Raw genomic sequence first — 20,739 nt, 5'->3', positions numbered from 1 at the left:
CAAATTACAATTTACAGATCTGTAGACCTTGGTATGACTAAAATTTGCCCAACAATACGTACCAGAGAGAAATAAAGCAAAGTTGATTCACTAGGAAAGTTTTAGTCTATTTCATCTCCACAAAAATTATTTTGGCCAATTTTAGCCACTGTTCCTCTGGGCTAAAGGAAAGAACTCGACCATCCTCAGGAACATCCACATTCCAAAGCCACTGTTTCACAAGATAATTCAGTGGAAATCGAATCCTCGGTAGCTTCTCCTTCCCCTAACGACCACACTTTGGCAGAATATCTGAATTATTGTCCTTAATGTCATTTATAATCTGTCGTCATTTCTGTCGCCTTTTTCCAACACGCCTTAGCTTCATATGGAAATTAGGTTATCGTTCAGTCGGCATCTATAATTATAAAAATTTCCAAAATACTTGAGTTTTAAATTGAAAATTCTCAATTTTCTGCCCATAATCAGCAACGAGAGTCAAATAATTAGTAAACGTTCCTTATTATGACGTCATAAGCTCTGACGTCATCAACTACGAAGGTTTTTAAATAGCACATATTCCCTGATTTATGGCGATAAGCTACAGACTGTGGGATGAGGTACATACGAGAGAAAAATAAAAAATAAGAGACACTAAGACACACTAAGTTGAACAGAACGTTCTTACACTTTTTATTTTATTTCATATGAACTCTAACATGCTCTTTATAAACTTTTCTATCATTTCACCCATTAATAAGAATCAGATATGAGCTATAACCGAAAAACGAGAAGTAACAATACCCGATTCCTTTCGAAGTCCTGCTATGCCCAAAATCTATACCTTGGCTACACCATTCTTACCAACACGTCTACGCTATTTTGAATCTTTCGAACATTGAGCGCTTTGACGCAAATCATTGGATGAAATCTGAGACGTGATCATTTTGGTGCATCGTTGTACCGTATCGAGATCTCCTACGATAAAAGTAGGCCAGAGGAACCCACCGACCGGAGTGGGGACACTGGAGGAGGAGAAGGAAAATGTTGGAGATGGAGGTAGATTGAGGGAGAGAATGAGGAGGCGTCGCTGTAGGCGTGGCTTTCACTCTCACTCCCTCTCTCTCTTTTCCTCTCTCAGCTCCTGCTATAAAGTGTGTGGAGAGCCACTGGGCCGATCATTCCCCCCTCTCCTCGCCGACATGTTGGGTGGTTGTGTTGCGGTGCCAGTCCGTCTCCTCTTGTCCCCTCCTCTGCTCCTGTGCACCATCCACGCCCTGACCGCACTCGTCCTCTTGCCCTCAGCCTCCCAGGGACACGTCCTCCCGCAGGAAGAGGCCGAAGTCTCATCCGCCTTCAGATCGCTCCTGCCAAGGGTGCCGCTCATTCGAGACGACGACTCTTTGGCCACGAACGGTAAGTGCCAATCACAGCTTGCGTGCCACCTGTTGAGGCCGTCACGGCAGGGGGGAGGAGGGTGGGGTGGGGGTGGGAGTGTCGGGGTTCACGCCGAAATTCGGCCCTCACCCGTTTGTTGGTGGGAGCAGTTTTCCGGATGTGGCGGCATAAAATTCGGATTTTAGAGATTTAAACAGTCTGATTTTGCCGGCTGAAATGCGGATAATCCTAAACTAAATTCTGAATGACTTATGTGGCTTAGCAGTGCAACACCAATAGTTATTAAAAAAAAAAATTAGCGAAACTTTAAAATTTTTGGCTCTAATTCATTAACCCTATTATTTCAGGTTGAAAGTATAAGAGAATCCTTTAATCATCTTCTTAAATACCTTATTAAAATGAGAGGATCTTTAATATCTTATGCTTACAATATATGAATGCTTTAGTTGAATAAAAAATTTTTTTTTATTTATTTTGCTTATCAATGTAAAAATACCACAGCTTCCGTTGAATCATTTTCTTTATTTCTTAGATGATATTACTGCATCATATCCAACACAATTTTTAATCACTAGACAAACTCTACTCCCAAATCTTAAATGATAATTTTTAACGCATCAGGTTTCAGACGTATCACAACATTTCTTTATAGATAAAATATAAAATAATTTTTATAACTTATTTTTAGATAAATCTAAACGAATTTTTGTGCATAAAAAAAAACTAAAGGAAACGAGAGAATCGACTTTGCAAACATATTAAATTTTTTCCTTTTTTCAAAATTTTTACGTCTTTGTTCCTCAAGACTGAAATATCAATGTTAGAGATGATTCAGTCAAATTTTTATGTTCGGGAAAAAAACCCATTACAGGTTTAGCCAAAACTATACTCTTATTATTTGATAATGCGATGTCTGTGAAGGGCCGGTCATTAATTGCTACACACTTTTTATAGATTCGTTAATTTGCACAGAAAATGACGTTAATAACATTGCTTCTAATTGAGCTAAAAGTCACAGAAGTTTATTAATTTAACGTGAGAATTCTAAACTTCCATCTGCCATTAAGCGAAAAAATTCTTCCGTTGTATTGTTTCTCAACATTTCTATGAATGCAAATTTTTTTCAAGTACAATTCACTCTTGTTCGTAATCTTTCAATGTCATTTGTAAATGAAAATACACCTGACGTTATGCACAATCAGGTATGCAGAGATATTAATCTCGCTATCTTTATGATTATTTTTACAATCGTAATTATTAGACGTTAAGTATCACCTTTAATACTTAACGTGTATGATTTCGAGGGATACTCAAATACTCCCAGGCGCCGTTATACCCAACCAACCAATTAAAAAACCACTCTGGTAGGCGCATTCAGCCGACGTGGACGCTGTGGGTATGGACAGTGTCCGTTTCATGTTTTCAAGGGCCGTGCATCGCTTTCGACCTACTGCCCACCAGTCCAACAAACTAGAAATGGGTACCAGCATATTATGCTCAGAGCAAGAAAAGAAATCGGAAGGCTGTGCCCTTCTGGCGTGGCTTTTCTTAGCTTTATTTTAAGTCTCGTCTATATATATCATAGATTCTTGCAGTACCTAACTGTTCATTACAAATTAACTTGACATGACTCCTTCCCCGTTGCCATTGCATTCGTGTCGTTCATGGATATTTTCATTAATATTTACTATATAGTGGAAAATAGTACATTTACTCATAAAGGTTTAATGAACGTTCTGATTAGAAAAATCAAAAATAAATTCGAATGGCTTAATGATCCAATTCTTTCAATAGGACAAAAACACTTTCGGAAAAGATAAGGAATTTCCGACATGTCAATATGTCAAATGTCTCGGTAAGTCACTTTAAAAAACTAATAGAAAAGAAAGGTCTTAAGTAGAGCGCTGGACTTAGGTTTAACCAAAACGAAAGAGACAGACGAACTGCCTCTAAAAAGGAAGGCTACCAAAGCCGTGGAAAGCGGAGGCAGAAAAAGAATTCACCGATCTTGACAGAGGACGGAAAGAAATTAACACCGTAATCTGTAATCAGATGATAAACTCACGACGACCTACTGAGGAATTCCACGAAGAAAATTGGTCAAAAAACGAAACTCATTAAAAAAAAAAAAAAAAATCCAACGCAAAACCAATCAAATCTCGACTGGATCTGCAGAATTTTTATCTCAACAGGAGTGAAAGGAAACATTATGAGAATTTGTATAAGGCCCGAAAGACGTAAAAATGGTCACGTGATCACACTTTATGGAATATATAATACATATAGTAATCTACCCTTTTTTAATGATTATTTAACACTGTACAATGCTAGTGGATTGTTTCTTCACTTGCTAATTACAGATTCCTTATTCGAGCCGGCAAGAGACCTTACAGACCTTACAGACCTTACAGCTCGTTCGGGTTGCCCCAGGCCCCTGGCCCTCAGTGTGAGGCGCCTCTAATGTCTACCAGAGAGTTGCTAGTACATCTTCCGGTATATTTTGCATCTTCCAATCTTGGATGGTCTGGGATGCAGTTTAGATATTTGTCGAGCTTATTCTTAAACACATCTACGCTCACTCCTGATATATTCCTCAGATGAGCTGGCAACGCATTGAATAGACGCTGCATTATCGATGCTGGTGCGTAGTGGATTAATGTTCTGTGTGCTTTCCTTATTTTTCCTGGTATAGTTTTGGGCACTATTAATCTACCTCTCGCTTGCTCTTTCTGATATTTTTAGTTCCATGATATTTTCTGTTATTCCTTCTATCTGTTTCCATGCCTGAATTATCATGTAGCGTTCTCTTCTCCTTTCTAGACTATATAATTTTAAGGATTGTAGTCTTTCCCAGTAGTCTAGGTCCTTAACTTCTTCTATTCTAGCTGTAAAGGACCTTTGTACACTCTCTATTTTGTGCAATATCCTTTTGATAGTGTGGGTACCATATCATATTGCAATATTCAAGTGGACTACGAACATATGTTTTATAAAGCATAATCATGTGTTCAGCTTTTCTGTTTTGAAGTGCCGTAACAACATTCCCATTTTTGCTTTACATTTTGCCAACAGAATGGCTATTTGATCATTGCATAACATGTTCCTATTCATCATCACACCAAGGTCTTTAACTGCTTCCTTATTTGTGATTGTCTCATTATTAGGTCCCCTATATGCATATAGCTTTCCTTCTCTGTCTCCATAATTTATTGATTCAAATTTATCAGAGTTAAATACCATCCTATTTACCTCTGCCCAATCATATACTTTGTTAAGGTCTCTTTGTAGAGCGTACCTATCTTCATCACAAGTAATTTCTCTACTTATTCTTGTGTCATCACCGAAACTACTCACTACCGAATCCTTAACATTACTGTCTATGTCTTCAATCATAATAACAAACAATATTGCAGCTAGCACCGTACCTTGTGGCACACCGGATATTACCTTGGTTTCATCCGATTTCTCATCGTTTGCAATAACTATCTGTTTTCTGTTGTGTAAAAATTCTTTTAACCATCTTCCTACTTTATCTACGATATTGTGTTTTCTAATTTTCTTTGCTAATATATTATGGTCTACTTTGTCAAAAGCTTTTGCAAAGTCTAGATAAACCACATCTGTTTCATTTCCGCTTTTCATATTTTTGAATATGTTCTCACGGTGGACTAACAGTTGGGTTTGTGTACTTTTTCCGGGTACGAAACCCATGTTTTGTCCTATATTAAACAAATTATTTTTTATTAAATGTTTCATAATATTTTTCTTCATTACCCTTTCATACACTTTCATAATATGTGATGTTAGACTCACAGGCCTATAATTACTTGCCTCTAGTCTTGATCCACTTTTGAAAGTAGGGGTGATATAGGTATGCTAATTTGTGCTCATCATAAATCTTGCCTGTATCTACACTTTGTCTTAATAATATTGCAAGTGGCTTTGCGATAGAATGAACTACTTTCTTTAACAAAATAGCAGGGACTCCATCCGGCCCTGCAGCAGCTCCATTTTTAATTCATTAATTGCCTGCACAATATCAGCTTCATTAATTTCTATGTCAGCTAAATATTCACTATTTTCGTCCCTTACTTCTATATCATTATCTTCATTATCTATTCTAGGGGTGAATTCTCTCTTATATCGTTCTGCCAGTATGTTGCAAATTTCCTTTTTTTCATTCGTTAATCTCCCTCAATTCTCAGAGGGCCTATTTCTATTCTTCTTTTATTCATCTTCTTCGCATATGAGTATAATAGTTTTGGGGTTTTGCTTGATATTTAATAGGGTTTTTTCTTCCAAGTCCCGTTTTCCATTTTCTTTTGATTGTATAATCTTTTGTTCTGCATTTTCTATCTTACTTTTTAGTTCTATAACTTTCCATGCATTTTTTTCTTTTGCAAGACCTTTTTTCCACTTTCTGATTTTCTGGAACAAGATCCTTCTGTCTCTTGGTATGCATGAATGATGTTTACTTTTCTTCTTCGGTATATATTTATCCACTATTTCTCCAATATTTTATATAATATCTCCGTATTTACCCTTATGTCATCACTTACGAAATGTTATCCCAATCTTTGTTTAATTCTTCATTAATTTCTGACCATTTTATATTTTTACTGTAGAAGTTGTATTTTCCATATCCTTCCCACTTTTTCATTTCTTGCTTATCTCTATTTTCACTTGCTTTGGAATGAACTGTTAATTCTATGACATTATGATCTGAAATACTCGCATTATAAACTATTATTTCTTTAACATAATTCATCTCGTTCACAAATACTAGGTCTAAAGTATTTTCCTTTCTTGTTGGCAGGTGATTTATTTGTTGAATGTTGTATTCTAGTAGCATATCTAATAGCTTTTCAAATTGCCTCTTATCTTCTGCACTACTATTACTCTCTTTTTTATATGTATAAGTACAACCACAGTCTCCTATTCGTTCTTTCCATTCTACGAAAGGAAAGTTGAAGTCACCAGATAGGAGAATAGTCCAGTCCTTGTGATTTCTACATATATCATCCATTTTTTTTTTCAATTATTAAGTCAAACTCTTTAGTATTAGGAGGGTCTATATATTACTATGTTCATCAATTTTTCAGATTCAAATTCTACCGCTATTAGTTCACATTCTGAGTTACTATATTTCTCATATATTTTTCCTTGTTTTTTGTCTTTCCCATATATTGCGGTTCCCCCTTGATTCCTATTTTTTCTATCTGATCTATAAGTTTGGAACCCTTTTATTTGATCATCATTCCCAGTCTCTTGGGATACCAGGTTTCACTTATATTCATTATATCTATTTTCTTTTCATTTTGGGTTAGTTCTTCTAAGTACTCTATTTTTCTTTTTGAGTTACTCGTAACTAAACCCTGCGCATTCATCACTATGATGGTTTGCGTGTTTTCTCCTTCATTTAATATTGGTAGTAATAAGGATTTTCCCATGTCTCTTTCCTGTTCTGGTATGTTGTTCTTTTTTTCATTTCCCGAAATTCTGACATTAAAAAATCCAACTTTTCCATAATATTTGATCTTCCTTCATCATAATTATTCATTTTGTGTCTGAATCTGCAATTTTCTCCGTTTCTGCAATATCCTCTTGCATAATAAATACAGTTATTATCTCTTGAGTAGAATTTCGGAGCTGATGCTTTGAAATTTTTTGCTGTACAACCTCTGCATATCTCATTGGTGGTTTGCTTTTCTCTTTTACCTGATATTCTTGATTTCTCTCTTTATTTGTTTCTTTCTTATTTTGGATTTTATTACTTGGTTGGTTATTTATTTGATTATGATTCATGGCTACAGGGTGCATATATTTGCATTTTTTGTCGAACTTACATCCTTTTCCTTCTTTTAGGTTTTTTAACATATTTTTGGATGGCAGATCTCTGCAATCATCCCCATAGCCATCTAAGTATGCACATTTACCATATATTTCATAGTTTTGACATACCTTAGGATGTTTTGTAGTAACATCTTTCTCCAAATCTGCAATTCCCTCTTTTCAAAAGGTTGCAGATTTTGTCTTTCTTGTCTATTTTTCCTCTTTCCCGTCATTGTGTAGATCTGGGTAGAGCCTCTTCGGATTTGCTTTTCTGTTGTCATATCGTAATTTATTTCTTCGTAGGTATGCTGCTTTATTGCCTCATATGTAGTATCAATGAGTATCTCTGCATCCATACTTTTATCTTGTTCTTTGTTTTCCCTTTTTTTTTCTGTCATTTCATTTTTGTTTACTTCTCTTCCGTTTTCCTCTTCTTCTTTTTCTTCTTCTTCTTCCTCTTCCTCTTCTTCTTCATCCTCAACTATTTGTACATTCAATCTTGATTTAATAACATTGTCTATCCATGATAGACATGTTGAACAAAAAATTCTTGTATCTTTTCTCAAATCTTGCATTACCTCAGCACACTGTGGATGGGTCGGAATGTTGCATGCAGCACATTTTCTGATTAGGTTTTGTGGATTGACTATGCTATACCAAACCTTACACAGTTTGCATGCTTTTGGCATTCTTTTTCCTAATGCATCAATTAGGATATTCACAAGATTCACCTTATTCATTTTCTTTGTCGGAATATGTTGGTTTATGTATATTTTCTTTATGAGTCTCTTGACCACTTGGATTTTATTTGGAACTTCTTCAATTATTTTCAAGATGTTTTTCATTAGATTTGTTCCAGTTTGAAGGATTATATCCTTCTAATATATCTATGAATGCTTTTGTATCTTTTTGGTTAGGACTGTTGCTGATTTCATAGATGAGAAATGCCAGTTCCCTTCCTGCTACCTCATCGTATTGCGAATCCGCCAAGCAAGCTAAATTACGCCACCTTTTTCCCGCAGTTGGAACTTAACTAGGCCATCTTGTTTCTGATTTCAGTATTACACTTGTTAAATTAACTTATGAAGACGCTTTATCCTACTATTTTCACACTAATCTTATCACCGATAGTTCACGAACACTTCTAGATATTTCTCAAATTCTAGTCGTATGTTAAACTTGTGATATCTGTTGATTAATCTGACTTCACGCGGGTACGTCTCACCAAGCAAGATGGCTACTCGAGAGAGAGAGAGAGAGAGAGAGAGAGAGAGAGAGAGAGAGAGAGAGAGAGAGAGAGAGACGTTGATATCGAAAGGGAAAACTAACCGTATTTTGTTATTTCCTGAGATTCGTCAATGTTGTTTATTTTTCCGATTTAGCGCCATTTCGAATACCAAAGTGAATGGGAAAGGAATTATATAGGATTCAGTATGCAAAGGTTTGTTTACTTTTTTATTTTGTTCTTTGGGCCCCGAGAAAATCAGTCATCCCAAACAACAATCATTTAATGATAATTCATGGAATTAATTCGCGTAGTATAATATTTACGTTTGTAAGAATGCATTGTTGTTGTTGTTGTTGTGGGTTAGGAAATGTCTATGGAAGAGCCTTAAAAGGTCTGAAAAAGGAATTTTAGGATAGGATATTTATGATTTATTTATTTGAAAGAGAATTTAAAGAATAAATAATGTGCTGGTTAAACAGTAAAAAAAAAATAAGTTCTAATAAAATATAGTGTATTTATTTTAATTTTCGTTGGTGAAACATCGTTCTCTTTAACCGTAGTTTTAAGCACGCGCCCCCGAGCAAGCTGGAAGTCGGATCACGCCTTGTTTTTAAGGGAAACGGTATAAAAGCAACTCCTGAAATTATTACTAAATATTTTAACTATACAGGTTCTTACAACGAATTTTTTTTTTATATCACTGTGATCATACGACTCTGGCAGGTAGAAAATACACGGAGCAGCTCCAGTAATGAAAGAAATAAATTTTCCACTGATCACATATACATTGCATGGACTTCTAACATACATAAGTATACATTTCTACACGGAAAATAACTTAAAAGAACCCTACAAGATAAAACCGATGTTTATTCATCTTACAAAGAGGTCTTAGGTTTAACTTAATTTGATCCTAATTGGAGAAGCAATTAATGTAACCGATTCGTATCAAGATTTAAACTCGATTTAAATGATGACGGTTTTCAGTGGCAGAAATCACCGAGCAGCTATAATATTCACACGGTCTCTGTTAGCAGTTTTTTCTATATATATCTGAATTACCCAGCTTTCCACGGATTTCAGCAATAACCCAATAGACAATTAAGGATTTAGTACTTCCCTTACTCCATTTAACTCATATTCCGTAGCTTCACTGCTGATTGATTGATTTTTAGGTTTTAGGCATGATGCCAAGCACTGGGGCAACTAAGGCAATTCAGCGCTGGAACGGAAATTGACAATAAAAGGAGAAAAACCTCGCAATGGCACTAAGGATCAAGATAGAAGAATGAGAATATGAACGGAGGTACAGTGAAAGGAATGAAAGTAGTTACAGCTAGGGGCCGAAGGGACGCTGCAAAGAACCTTAAGTAATACCTACATTGCACTGCATGAGGTGCACTGACGGCACAACCCCCCTACGGGGGTAGTTTTATTGTCGCATTCTCATTCTCGGTCGATTTAATCCACTAATTATGCATAACTTAGTTAATGGAAGACCTTTAAAAAATTAGTTTTTGATAACCAGGTGCTTAGTTCCGCAAAAGAAGAATTCTTTTAAGACTAAATATCTCTAAAAGTACCACTGTAAAGTCCGTAAAAGAAAGACTCGGGTATAGGATGACATATAACTCAAAATTAAAAATACGAAGCAGTAACGGCTAATCACCAACTCACTGGATTTTGAAATGTAAAATTCAGAATAACGCGGAGGAGGTCGGTACTGTAAAAGCGCATCTCTCTCGAAAGCCCTCGGTGTACGCAAAGTGAGTTATGCCATTTCCTTCACGGGTTCAATGCCATTTTCTTTAAGACTAACAAAAAGATGTAAACGGATATCCTGGCGTGCGGTGCTTGAACTCTTAGTTAGCTCTGGAATAATTCACATCACTGGGGAAAGGCTGTCGTCATGTTAACGGTGCTTGAATATGCATGAAGTATTTTCGTTACATCCCGCTTTCGCATTCGCCCCTCTTTCTTGGTCGTTTCTTTCCGTAGATAAACGCTCACTAGAGAATATGTTTAGATGCCTGGGAGAAGTGAGGACACCTACGTAATATACGCAAACGTGTGCTTGAATCACGACGCTCAAGAGCGTCAAATGATCATCTTTCGTGTTAAAGAGGATAGTTGAGTTCATTTAACAAGTTTGTAGTATACGTACCCGCTTAATATCAGTCTTGTTGGTTAATTGGCGTATCTAGCTAGCAATCTGGGACAGCTTGGTTCTCTCAGGTGTCCGTGGTAGTACAAAACTAGCTTATGCAACAACAACAAAGGATGGCGACCATGTAACCTATGTGGCACAAACCTGCACGGCGCCATAGCCTCTTGACCTCTGCTTTCAGCAGCCTGGGGTCAGCGTTACGTGGTTTGTGAATGAATCAGGCAGGTCTTTATTCGATTTTACTCTAAACCTTGCAGCGCATTTTTTAAAAATCAAATGTGGTCATTCTATTTTCTCTAAGTTTGCTAAGTAAGTTCAGGCTTTGTAGCTTGTACGCTTCGGTCGGTTTGAAGAGTGTAGAGGTCTACACCAGACCCTGTTCAGATCGTTACCCAATTAGCTCTTAACCCAATCAATCTCTTTCCCACCTGGTAATCAATTTCACGCTCCGCTTAGAAATTGTACACACTACTTAGCATACGACGCTATGCGTACACGGTATCAGTAATCGGGAAATAATATGCGAGAAGAATGTACTTACACCCGTATTTAACAAATCAAGTAAAAAAAATCTTTGGCGCAATAGAGTTTTCAGTACAGTGTATAATGCTGTATGAGCCATGGCCCATGAAACTTTCAGCCACGGCCCAGGGGTAACCTGTCCTTTAGCGGTGCCTGACGCACTATCAAAGCTAATTTTAATCTTAAATAAAATTAAAAACTACAAAGGCTTGAGGGATGCAATTTGATATGTTTGACGATTGGAGGGTGGATGATCAACATACCAATTTGCAGTCCTCTAGCCTCTAAAAATCCCCTTTACTAGCAATCGTCAAACTAGTCCGAAGCTTGAACTCATGCGAAAAACCATGTTGGAACTTGTTTCATTCGATATTCGAGTTTAAATTCGCTTACTAGAACACGGAGCAAATTCTGGTGCAAGACCTCGCCTAAGCAGTAAATCGAACGAAAAATAACAAAGCGTACGCCCAGCTTCAAAGGGTCTCTCTAACAAGAAGCCGGAGAAACCTAATCCACCAACCAACAGAGTTGCTGCTTGTTATATGACACTGTACTTTCATTAATATTATTTATAGTAATATGTAAAAGGCAAAGAAAAATAGAAAACTATTTCTGAGTAGAGCTACCGTAAGAGCATATCATAAATACCACACCCTGAAGGGAAGAATGACAAATGGAGAAGCTAAAATATCACGAAGTCTACGTTGTCTCCAGCGAGTCTTAGTAATGTGAACGTCGCGCTTAGTAATCTGTAACCTCCTGTGTTGTCACTACACTTTCTTTTAATTATTTATTTATTTTTAATTTTTAAAGACGTTTACGAGCTTTGCTACTAACTGTACGTTCTAATCCCCATTTAACATTATATGAATTAGCTTTCCCTAATATATTTCAATTTTCTTCTCTTAAAATTGGTTTTAATCATTTTAAGTTGTTAGGAACCTTTCAGAATTTTTGCACTCGCTATAAAGCGCATACTTCTGCCTCTTGATAATCACCGTCTAAAGATGAAAATTATGAATGATTTCTGTTGCAATACTTGGAAAGGCCTTTCTTCTTCTTTTCACCAATATCTGCGTCACATTGGCCTGCTAGTTAACTGAACACTACACGCAAATCGCGGACATTATCGTAAAAGAAATCTGGCTCAACTGAAACAGATACACATTCCGTATAAAAAGTAAACTTCTTAAACATGGACTTGTATGCTGTGTATGTGGTCAATCTCGAAGTTAAAAACGCGAAACTAATCAATTCATATCTATGGTTTTCGAGAAGCTGGCTCTCTAAGCATCTTTATAGGTTTGTTGAATAACCAGCTACCAGCATTGCAGTTTGGGGTTCCTAAGGGCCTTGGTACTTGTAATACACTCTTGTCAATATTCATCATCATGCAGAGTGCTCTTAAGGAGGGTACAGAGGCACTCATGGTCGGTTTATATTTCTAATGCAGCCTTTGACTGCTATAAGCATAAAGCATTTACCTACAAACTGATATTATTGCAAGTTGGTGGATCTTTTCTTAATACTGTAAGTTAATTTTTAATAGGCAGAACCCAAAGGGTTTTTGTTGAGGGCCAGTACAGTAGCTTTAGTAATGTCATTTCAGGTGATCCTCAAGGTAGTAATCTTGGACCTTTGCCATTTATAATAGTGACATGTGGCTCGGTCTATAAAACAAACTGACTGCATACGTTGGTGATGCTACTATTCTAGTTGTTGGTCCTTCTCCATTCCTTAGGTCTGTGGTTGCAGAATCCTTGAACAGAGATCTAAAAAGTATTCATGAGTAGAGTAGGCTTTGGGGCATGAAGTTTAACCCTTCTGAAACTCAAGGTATGATAGTTAATCAATCCAGAACTCATTTGCCTTCGCATCCTGATTTGCAGTTTTTGCATCTCAGTGGCTTTTCAAGATTTTAGGCATAACTGTTGATAAGAAATTAACTTTTGAGAAGCATATCTCTAATATTGCTTCCTCTGTTTAAGCGACAGCAAATTCATTTCTGCTTTCTGCTGACGTCTCTTGAATGCAGGTATATCCACTTTATCTTTTATTCCCTACTTAGATACCTATCACCTTTTCTTGCAAATAACTGCCCTCTCTTTGCAGGCTTATTTCCCTTTGAGGTTTTCTTGGGTTTATTGACTGTTGACTCTTTTCCTTACGGGTTTTCAGCTAAAGATTTAACGAGAGAAAGATAGAAAGGAATACCGTGATAGGCGCAAGCTCATGTACCAGCTAGTCAGAAACTAAAAAAGCTCCAGCGTTAACGGCCGTGGATAACTAATTTCAGCTTAAAAAACCCGACTAGCTATTTACTTGCAGGATACTATGAACATACACTTCTCCAAGATTATGGGAAATACGGCTGCCTTTTCAGCAAAATATAGCCTTTCTCGAGTGTCGATAAAATAATGCCTTATTACTTTCCTCATTTCTAATTGCATTATGTCACATAAAAGAATCTAAAATGACAAAGTAAAAATAAATGAATAAAAATGTCAGGTTAGTGACATGACAGACAGACACTATTTAAGCTGAATTACTTCTTTTAAGGACTATGCACTGCCAAACGCACTTTCAAGAAAGATAGCGCCTAGAATCTACAATACCTATCATATGATTATCTTCAACGGGTTGCAGCCATTAAAAAGGTTAATACAAATGCACCAGAAATTCCCCGGATGAAACAGAAAAAGAGAATGAATTTTTCGTACGTAGTATGTAAAAACGTGAAGTCAGAAAAGGCTTAGATTAATAATTCATTTCACTAATATTCTCACGGCTTTTTTATTTCTTTCTTTTTTTGTCATTCGTATTATTTTTAGATACACATTAGCCTCATAGTCGACGATGAAAGACGACAAAAGAGATAAAAAATGTTAATGGATCTCTGACAAAAATAGAAAGCGTGATTCTATTTCATCACAACATTTTTTTAAATCGTTGAAACCTCCTTTTACCACAACAATTGTAAAAAAAAAAAAAAAAAAAAAAAGCAAAAAAAAAAAGCACACACATCCATCACATATCGCAATATGCTAACATCGACAAAACAAGAGAGACTTTTATCTCTTCAAATACATACACCATCTAGTTTACCATAACGCTCCGCACTCATCAGATACCCAAGCATCTGATTTTATTCCTGTCACAATAAAATGTACAGTTGCGCATCTACGCATGTAAAGTACGTATATGTTTATGCAAGATTACGTATAGTCACATCATCTTGAGCTTTTATTCGGTCTGGTTGCTTTGTTTGTTTGTTTGTTTGTTTGTTTGTATGGTGTTTTTACGTTGCACGGAACCAGTGGTTATTCAGCAACGGGACCAACGGCTTTACGTGACTTCTGAACCACGTCGAGAGTGAATTTCTATCACCAGAAATACACATCTCTCGCCCCTTAGTGGAATGCCCGAGGATCGAACTCGCGGCCACCGAGGTGGCACGCCAACACCATACCGATCACGCCACTGAGGCGCGTCGTCATATTGCAGCCATGTCCAACTCTTGTGAGAATGCAGTTCTAAACATTATACTACATCACGAATAACCCCGGCAGTGAGACCCTACAGGTAAAAAAAAATTATATATATATATTATATATATATATATATATATATATATATATATATATAAATAGAAAAAATAAATAAAAAGAAATAAACAATATAGCAAACCAAAACAACTGAACAAGGCAGACGAGCGAGATAGTGTTAGGTCTTCCTATATAAAGTGAATTTTATATTACGGGAAAAATTATTTCTGCCTGAATAACGAGTCTCATCTGACCCATCTTTGAAGTCAAGCCAAGGGCACGTTCAAACTCCACGATATGCATAACGCCTAAATTCAATTGGCAAAGGTTTCAGTTTTGAAAAATCTTAAATACTACCAATAGACATGTCATCGTCCTCCTCACTATCATAAAATAGAATATAGAGTTTAGGGCCAAAGGCCAAGCGCTGGGAACTATCAGGTCATTCAGCGCTGAAACGGAAATTGACAGAAGGGTTTGAGAGGTGTGGCAGGAGGCAAACTTCACAGTTGCACTATGAAATAATTGTAAGAGAGGGTGGAAAGTCAGATGTAAGAAAGAATATGAACGGAGGTACAGTAATGGGAATGAAGAGACGTTGCAGCTAGGGGTAGAAGGGACTCTGCAAAGACCCCTAGGTAATGAATGCCTACATTGAACCACGTGAGGTACACTGACCGCACTACCCCCACCTATGGGGACTCCTCACTATCATTATTCAAGTTTACTTTTGAAGGACCTCCTGTCTAAAAAGAGTAAATAGAAGTGCACATGACACGGCATGAATTTATAAACGAAACTCTAGGGAAACATACCCACATGTTCAGGTATATGAACAGATGTGAAAGAGGACCATCTTTGGAAAATAAAGAAAAACAAGTTAAAATAAAGAAACAAGTTTCCCACTTCCGATACCACAAACTCGAGACAGAATCGACCTTCGTGAAGAAGCTAAATGAGTGAAACACTGACATGTTCAATACTAATGTGTACTCATTAGGCTCCCGTGAATTTTGAGAAATATTAGCTATATGGCATATAAGTTAATGAACTTTCTGTTGAACGGTTACAAAAACAAACAAACAAACAAACAAACTACGAATATGCAACTTAAGTATCTACATGAACTGGAAAATTTCCAACGTGTTTCCCATTCAATTATCTTTAAAAACACTCAAGATTTCAAAGTCCTTCGTGAAATGAAAATGAAAAAGAAGAAAAATTCAACCATGCTTCGTTTTTTAATATTTGTTTGATATTCAGCTGCAACTTCTGTGTAGGTTAATCCCGCGGTGAATGACTTTTGAGATGTCGAACATCCTAGATAAAACAAATAAAAGTTTCCTCTTTTATCTTGGAAAAAAAAGCTTTCCTCTTTTCTCTATGGAAAATAAATTCTCCTCTTTTCTCTAGGAAAAACAAAAACATCGATTGAACGGAGGTACAGAATTTTATCTTCTCTATAACCTTTCCAATATCGAAGTGATGCTTCCACAATAGAAAGAAAAAAGATGGGAAGATATATTAGCAAACATCATTTTTCATTTCTCTGGATTATGTCCCCCGGATACTCAACATTTCTCGTTCCTCTCTTCCACGAAAGGTGGTCATTATGCAATCATATTCCACCAAAAAGGTTTTCTTCGGTGTCATTTTTTTGTGAAATACACATCGCTTAGCAGTTTAGCCTTGGTTTTACTAGATATTCAATACTGAATTACAAAATTCAGGCCAATGGCCAAAATGGCCAAGCGCGGGGACTTAAAATATCATTCAGCGCTGGAAGGGCTATTGACAATAAGAAGGTTTGAAAGGTGTCACAGAAGGAAAACTTGGCAGCTGAAACGACTGTCAGAAGAGGGTGGTAAGTCAAGTAGAAGAGAAAATGAACAGAGGTACAGAAAAGGGAATGAAAGAGGGACGCTGCAAAGAACCTTAAGTAATAATGCCTTCGGTGCAGCGAGATATTCTATATTCAGCCCGTAAATTCTTTTTCGGACCATAAAAAAAAAAAAGCACTCGCTCCGCTTACGCAAGAAGTAATAGCAGGTCTTTTGATTGCTTTGAAATAAGAAAGAAAAAACAATGTTTTGCATATTTTGTAAACCTCATCAGAAACGTGAAGAATTTGTCGTGTAAAACTAAATTATTTCACAATTTCTATTCTCGAGCTAGATCGAAATACTTTTCCCACTCTCGATCAAAGGAATCCTTCAGAACAAAGCTGAGACACCGGTTTCTTCATAAATTAAAGCCCTTATTAAGAGTCGAAATACCTTTAGTCCATACTTTGAGTGATGATGTCATTTAAAAGTACGACCCATATTCCAGCCGGTTCTACTCGTCAGTATTAGGCTACTGTAATTTCAACAACAGCCCAAGTTTTCGGGGTGGTCCTGATTGAAAATGTTCCGCAGTTCGTGGTCACTTAGAGCAGTACTTGAAACACACTAAAGAGTGCTTGCAAAGATTCGGGATTCAAAATAACACAGTTGTTTCCAGCATGCACATCCAATTAAACGCACTATTTGCAAATTACTCGCTTGTATCGCTTTGATTACTGGAGCCAGCTTTCCCAGAACGTCTATGGCAAGATTGTTTCCTTAGATCATCATCATGAACCCTGGTGTTATACGTGTGTTATTATGTTTAGACCAGTAAAAGAATAATTTCATATAGCCTCATTCTGAGAGTAAAATAGGATATAACGATATCACTTTGCAATTCATCACGGATGAATGTATTAAAATATCGCCGTCATTCTGTGTGACTTCGCTGCCTTGATCAGTCAAACATCTATGGTGAATAATAAGTGTCTTGCGTACAGACTAGACGGAAAAAGGACTTAAACCGGATGACGTTATTGTAATCAACGAGGCTGAATGATTGTTGGATGCTGCTCATGACAATCTATCGTAACTGGTGAAAGATCTTCATAGTGCATGCAACACAAGTCACATTACAGATCGCTGGAAAAAAAAAAACTAAAAAGTCCGTATCAATGCTGCTGAAAAACAGTCATGAATAAACAGCAATACATTCTCATCAGACAAAGTATAGTTAACTCTCGGAATAAATTGTTCCGCTAAATTATCCTTGTCGATCTGGGGGAAATGAACAATAACGCTTTTGCTCTATCAACCAGAATGTTCTTTGATGCGAGCCGTACGCTCAAGTTAAAAAAGACAAAAATATTATGACATACTCCAACTATTATGTTATTTATTTACTTATTTCATTACTTGTTTGTTTGTTTGTTTGGTGTTTTTACGTTGCATGGAACCAGTCAGTGGTTATTCAGCAACGGGACCAACGGCTTTACGTGACTTCCGAACCACGCTTATTTCATTATTTAAGAATATCTTTTCGGGACTTTTTATACACCCACATACATTACATACAAACATATATAATATTATATCATAATTATATTATATCTATTATATATGTTATATATGTTTATTATATATTTATTATATATATAATATATATTAATACATATTGAATATATTATCTATATATATATATACATATATATAATATAACACATAATGTATATATATATATAGATATATATATATATATATATTATATATATACATATATATATATACATTATATATATATATATATATTATATATATATATATATATATATATATATACATACATTATATAAGTTGAAACAGTGAGCGAATTATAAGTGGTTTTCTTCTAAATAAAATGAAATATTAAAAAACACAAAAGAAAAACCGACTCTCGGGAGAAACGGAAAGTTTACCGATAAAATTCGAAATTCGTGATATTGAATAAAATTCCGTGTCCAGTTACAAAGAAAGATAAAAGTCGTGACCATTAATAAAAAAAAAGTCTATATAGTGATGGATGATTCGGAAACAGGAAACTTCAGAAACCTTTCAAATCAAATTAAGAGAAACTGACATTATTGCGCAAGAGAATATTTCAAATTTCAGAAAGGAGGCCAACGACATTTATAAGGAAATAATGAGATAAAAACGGATATCAAACACAAATAGCACATTTTATACATAATACATTTCACTGACTCTTCTGATAAAATTGTTAATGACTGGCTTTTATTAAGGCCATTTATTTAGCATGAAATAACAGGCAGGTGTTCTGGCAGTGAGGTCACGAATGCAAATTAAATACTTATTTTCACAGAATATGAGACATGAGCAAATAACGGAATAACGCTTTAGTAACTAAATAGATCTGCGTTATGCAAAAATTAATGAGCTGTCAAGCTTGGCAGAAATTATTAAAAACCATGAGTGTGTGTGTGTGTGTGTGTGTATGTGTGTGTGTGTTTGCATAGAGAAACTACGGATCTATATTTTAGTTACAGGTAATGTTGACCGACAGCTAGACAAGGGGTTACTCTGTTTGGGTTTTCAACAACTGATTAACTGCGTCACAACAAAGATGGTTATCGACATACCTTTGCAATGAAACAAGCCCTGAGACTATATTACAAAAGCTCGAGAAAGAACATGATGACGTTAGAAGAATAGAATACAGAATTTGGACCAAAGGCCAAGCGCCAGGACCTATGAAGTCATTCAGCGATGAAAGGTTTGAAAGGTGATGGTGGAAAGTAAGATGGAAGATAGTGGAAGAGAATATGAACGGAGGTACAGTCAAGGAATGATGGGGGTTGTAGCTTATAGGGGCCGAAGGGAGGCTGCAAAGAACCTTAAGTAATGCCTAACATGACAATTCCGTAAAGCCCCGTCCACACGGTGCTTAAGTCTAAATGACGAGCACTCAGTTCTGAGTGGCAAGGAACAATTTAATTACAAAGTAAAAAACATTCTTTATTAGTTAAGACTCATATCTAACTGCTAATAATTTAAGACTTCTGAATTCGATTTACAATATAACGATTTCATGATGCTCTAATTCCACTGAATTAAAAGAGGAGAATATACAGGGAGTCAAAATGCAAGACAGATATGGGAAAAACTGCAGGCTACGATTAGAAATAACACAAGATTTCTAACGTGAATACTATCTCTTAGAATGAATTCCGACGCGCGATACGGTAAGCAGCCCTCAGGTCAAATGTTAATGAACTCGAAAGTGGCATCTTTTGACATTAAATAACGATTTCATCTCAGAAGAGGATTACGACAAATACAAATGAATTGAGTCATTCGTGATTTCTAAGAAAGAGTCGTTCGTTCACAACAAAGAATTAGTTCGTCAACCAAAGAAGTCTTAGTGGTGGAGTCTTAGTTGATTAAAACAATAAGATTCCCCTAGGATACAAAAAAAATAAAGAGCAAAAACAAACTGTTCGTCTAAAGAGAACTGAATGAAATTCGTCACGTGCTTCTTATTTGTCTCAAAATCAAATCACTTGTCGCCAATCACGCTGCCCAACTTAGGTCAGATTTTCTTAACAGTCCTCACACAACAGTTTGCATAATTCTGCTGACAAACAAAGCAAACCAAAAACTGACTCCTTTCATAAGTATGGAAGTGGGAACAATATAAAAATACTTTTTTATAACTTATAAGTAAATCGAGACTACTGAAATATTTCATGGCTGAAGATGAGTCATTAAGGGAGCATTGACTGAGATGGTGCTTATAAAGAGAGAGAGAGAGAGAGAGAGAGAGAGAGAGAGAGAGAGAGAGAGAGAGAGAGAGAGAGAGAGTTGAAAATTTTTTTATATAGAAGCATTATGTAAATAATCTGAGTAATAAGGAGAATACAACTACTCACATTCCAAATGAAAGTTTCGCTATAACAACACAGTACCGTTCGCTGCTCTGGGAAAATTTAAACGTCATGTATATTTGAGGAAAATCGCCTCTGACTTACCTCTGCTTCTATGAAAGTTCTGGGAATCTTAAATACTACCTTCTTATGAACATCATGCTGGGTTTATAAACGAAGCCGTCCTTCTGTCAAGGGATTATTTTTGGTTGTTATACAGACTATGCCTGTTCACCATGCTACATTCAGACATCGGAATTTACTGCCAAAAAGCTCAGCTGAACACGAATGAATCTCATTACCGCGAACATATGTACTAATG

At 36.2% G+C, this 20,739-nt stretch overlaps 1 protein-coding gene across 5 annotated transcripts in view; it reads left to right on the top strand.

The window, feature by feature from the left end:
- Positions 1-1,120: 1,120 nt before the first annotated feature.
- The window catches only part of LOC135224043 (uncharacterized), an 81,219-nt gene continuing 61,600 nt past the window's right edge, over positions 1,121-20,739 (top strand). For 2 of the 5 annotated variants that reach the window (XM_064262985.1, XM_064262981.1), the window contains exon 1: positions 1,123-1,395. In XM_064262985.1, the coding sequence (XP_064119055.1) occupies positions 1,182-1,395 (214 nt within the window). In that variant the 5' untranslated portion in view covers positions 1,123-1,181. Of the gene's footprint in view, positions 1,396-20,739 lie in introns of all 5 variants that reach the window. The other 3 variants (XM_064262969.1, XM_064262965.1, XM_064262975.1) reach the window with 2 other exon arrangements.

Source organism: Macrobrachium nipponense, chromosome 20 (assembly GCF_015104395.2).
Source record: "Macrobrachium nipponense isolate FS-2020 chromosome 20, ASM1510439v2, whole genome shotgun sequence".
Classification (NCBI taxonomy): domain Eukaryota; kingdom Metazoa; phylum Arthropoda; class Malacostraca; order Decapoda; family Palaemonidae; genus Macrobrachium; species Macrobrachium nipponense.
Note: the sequence above shows the minus strand (reverse complement) of the source record. Positions and strands in the feature narration are given on the sequence as shown.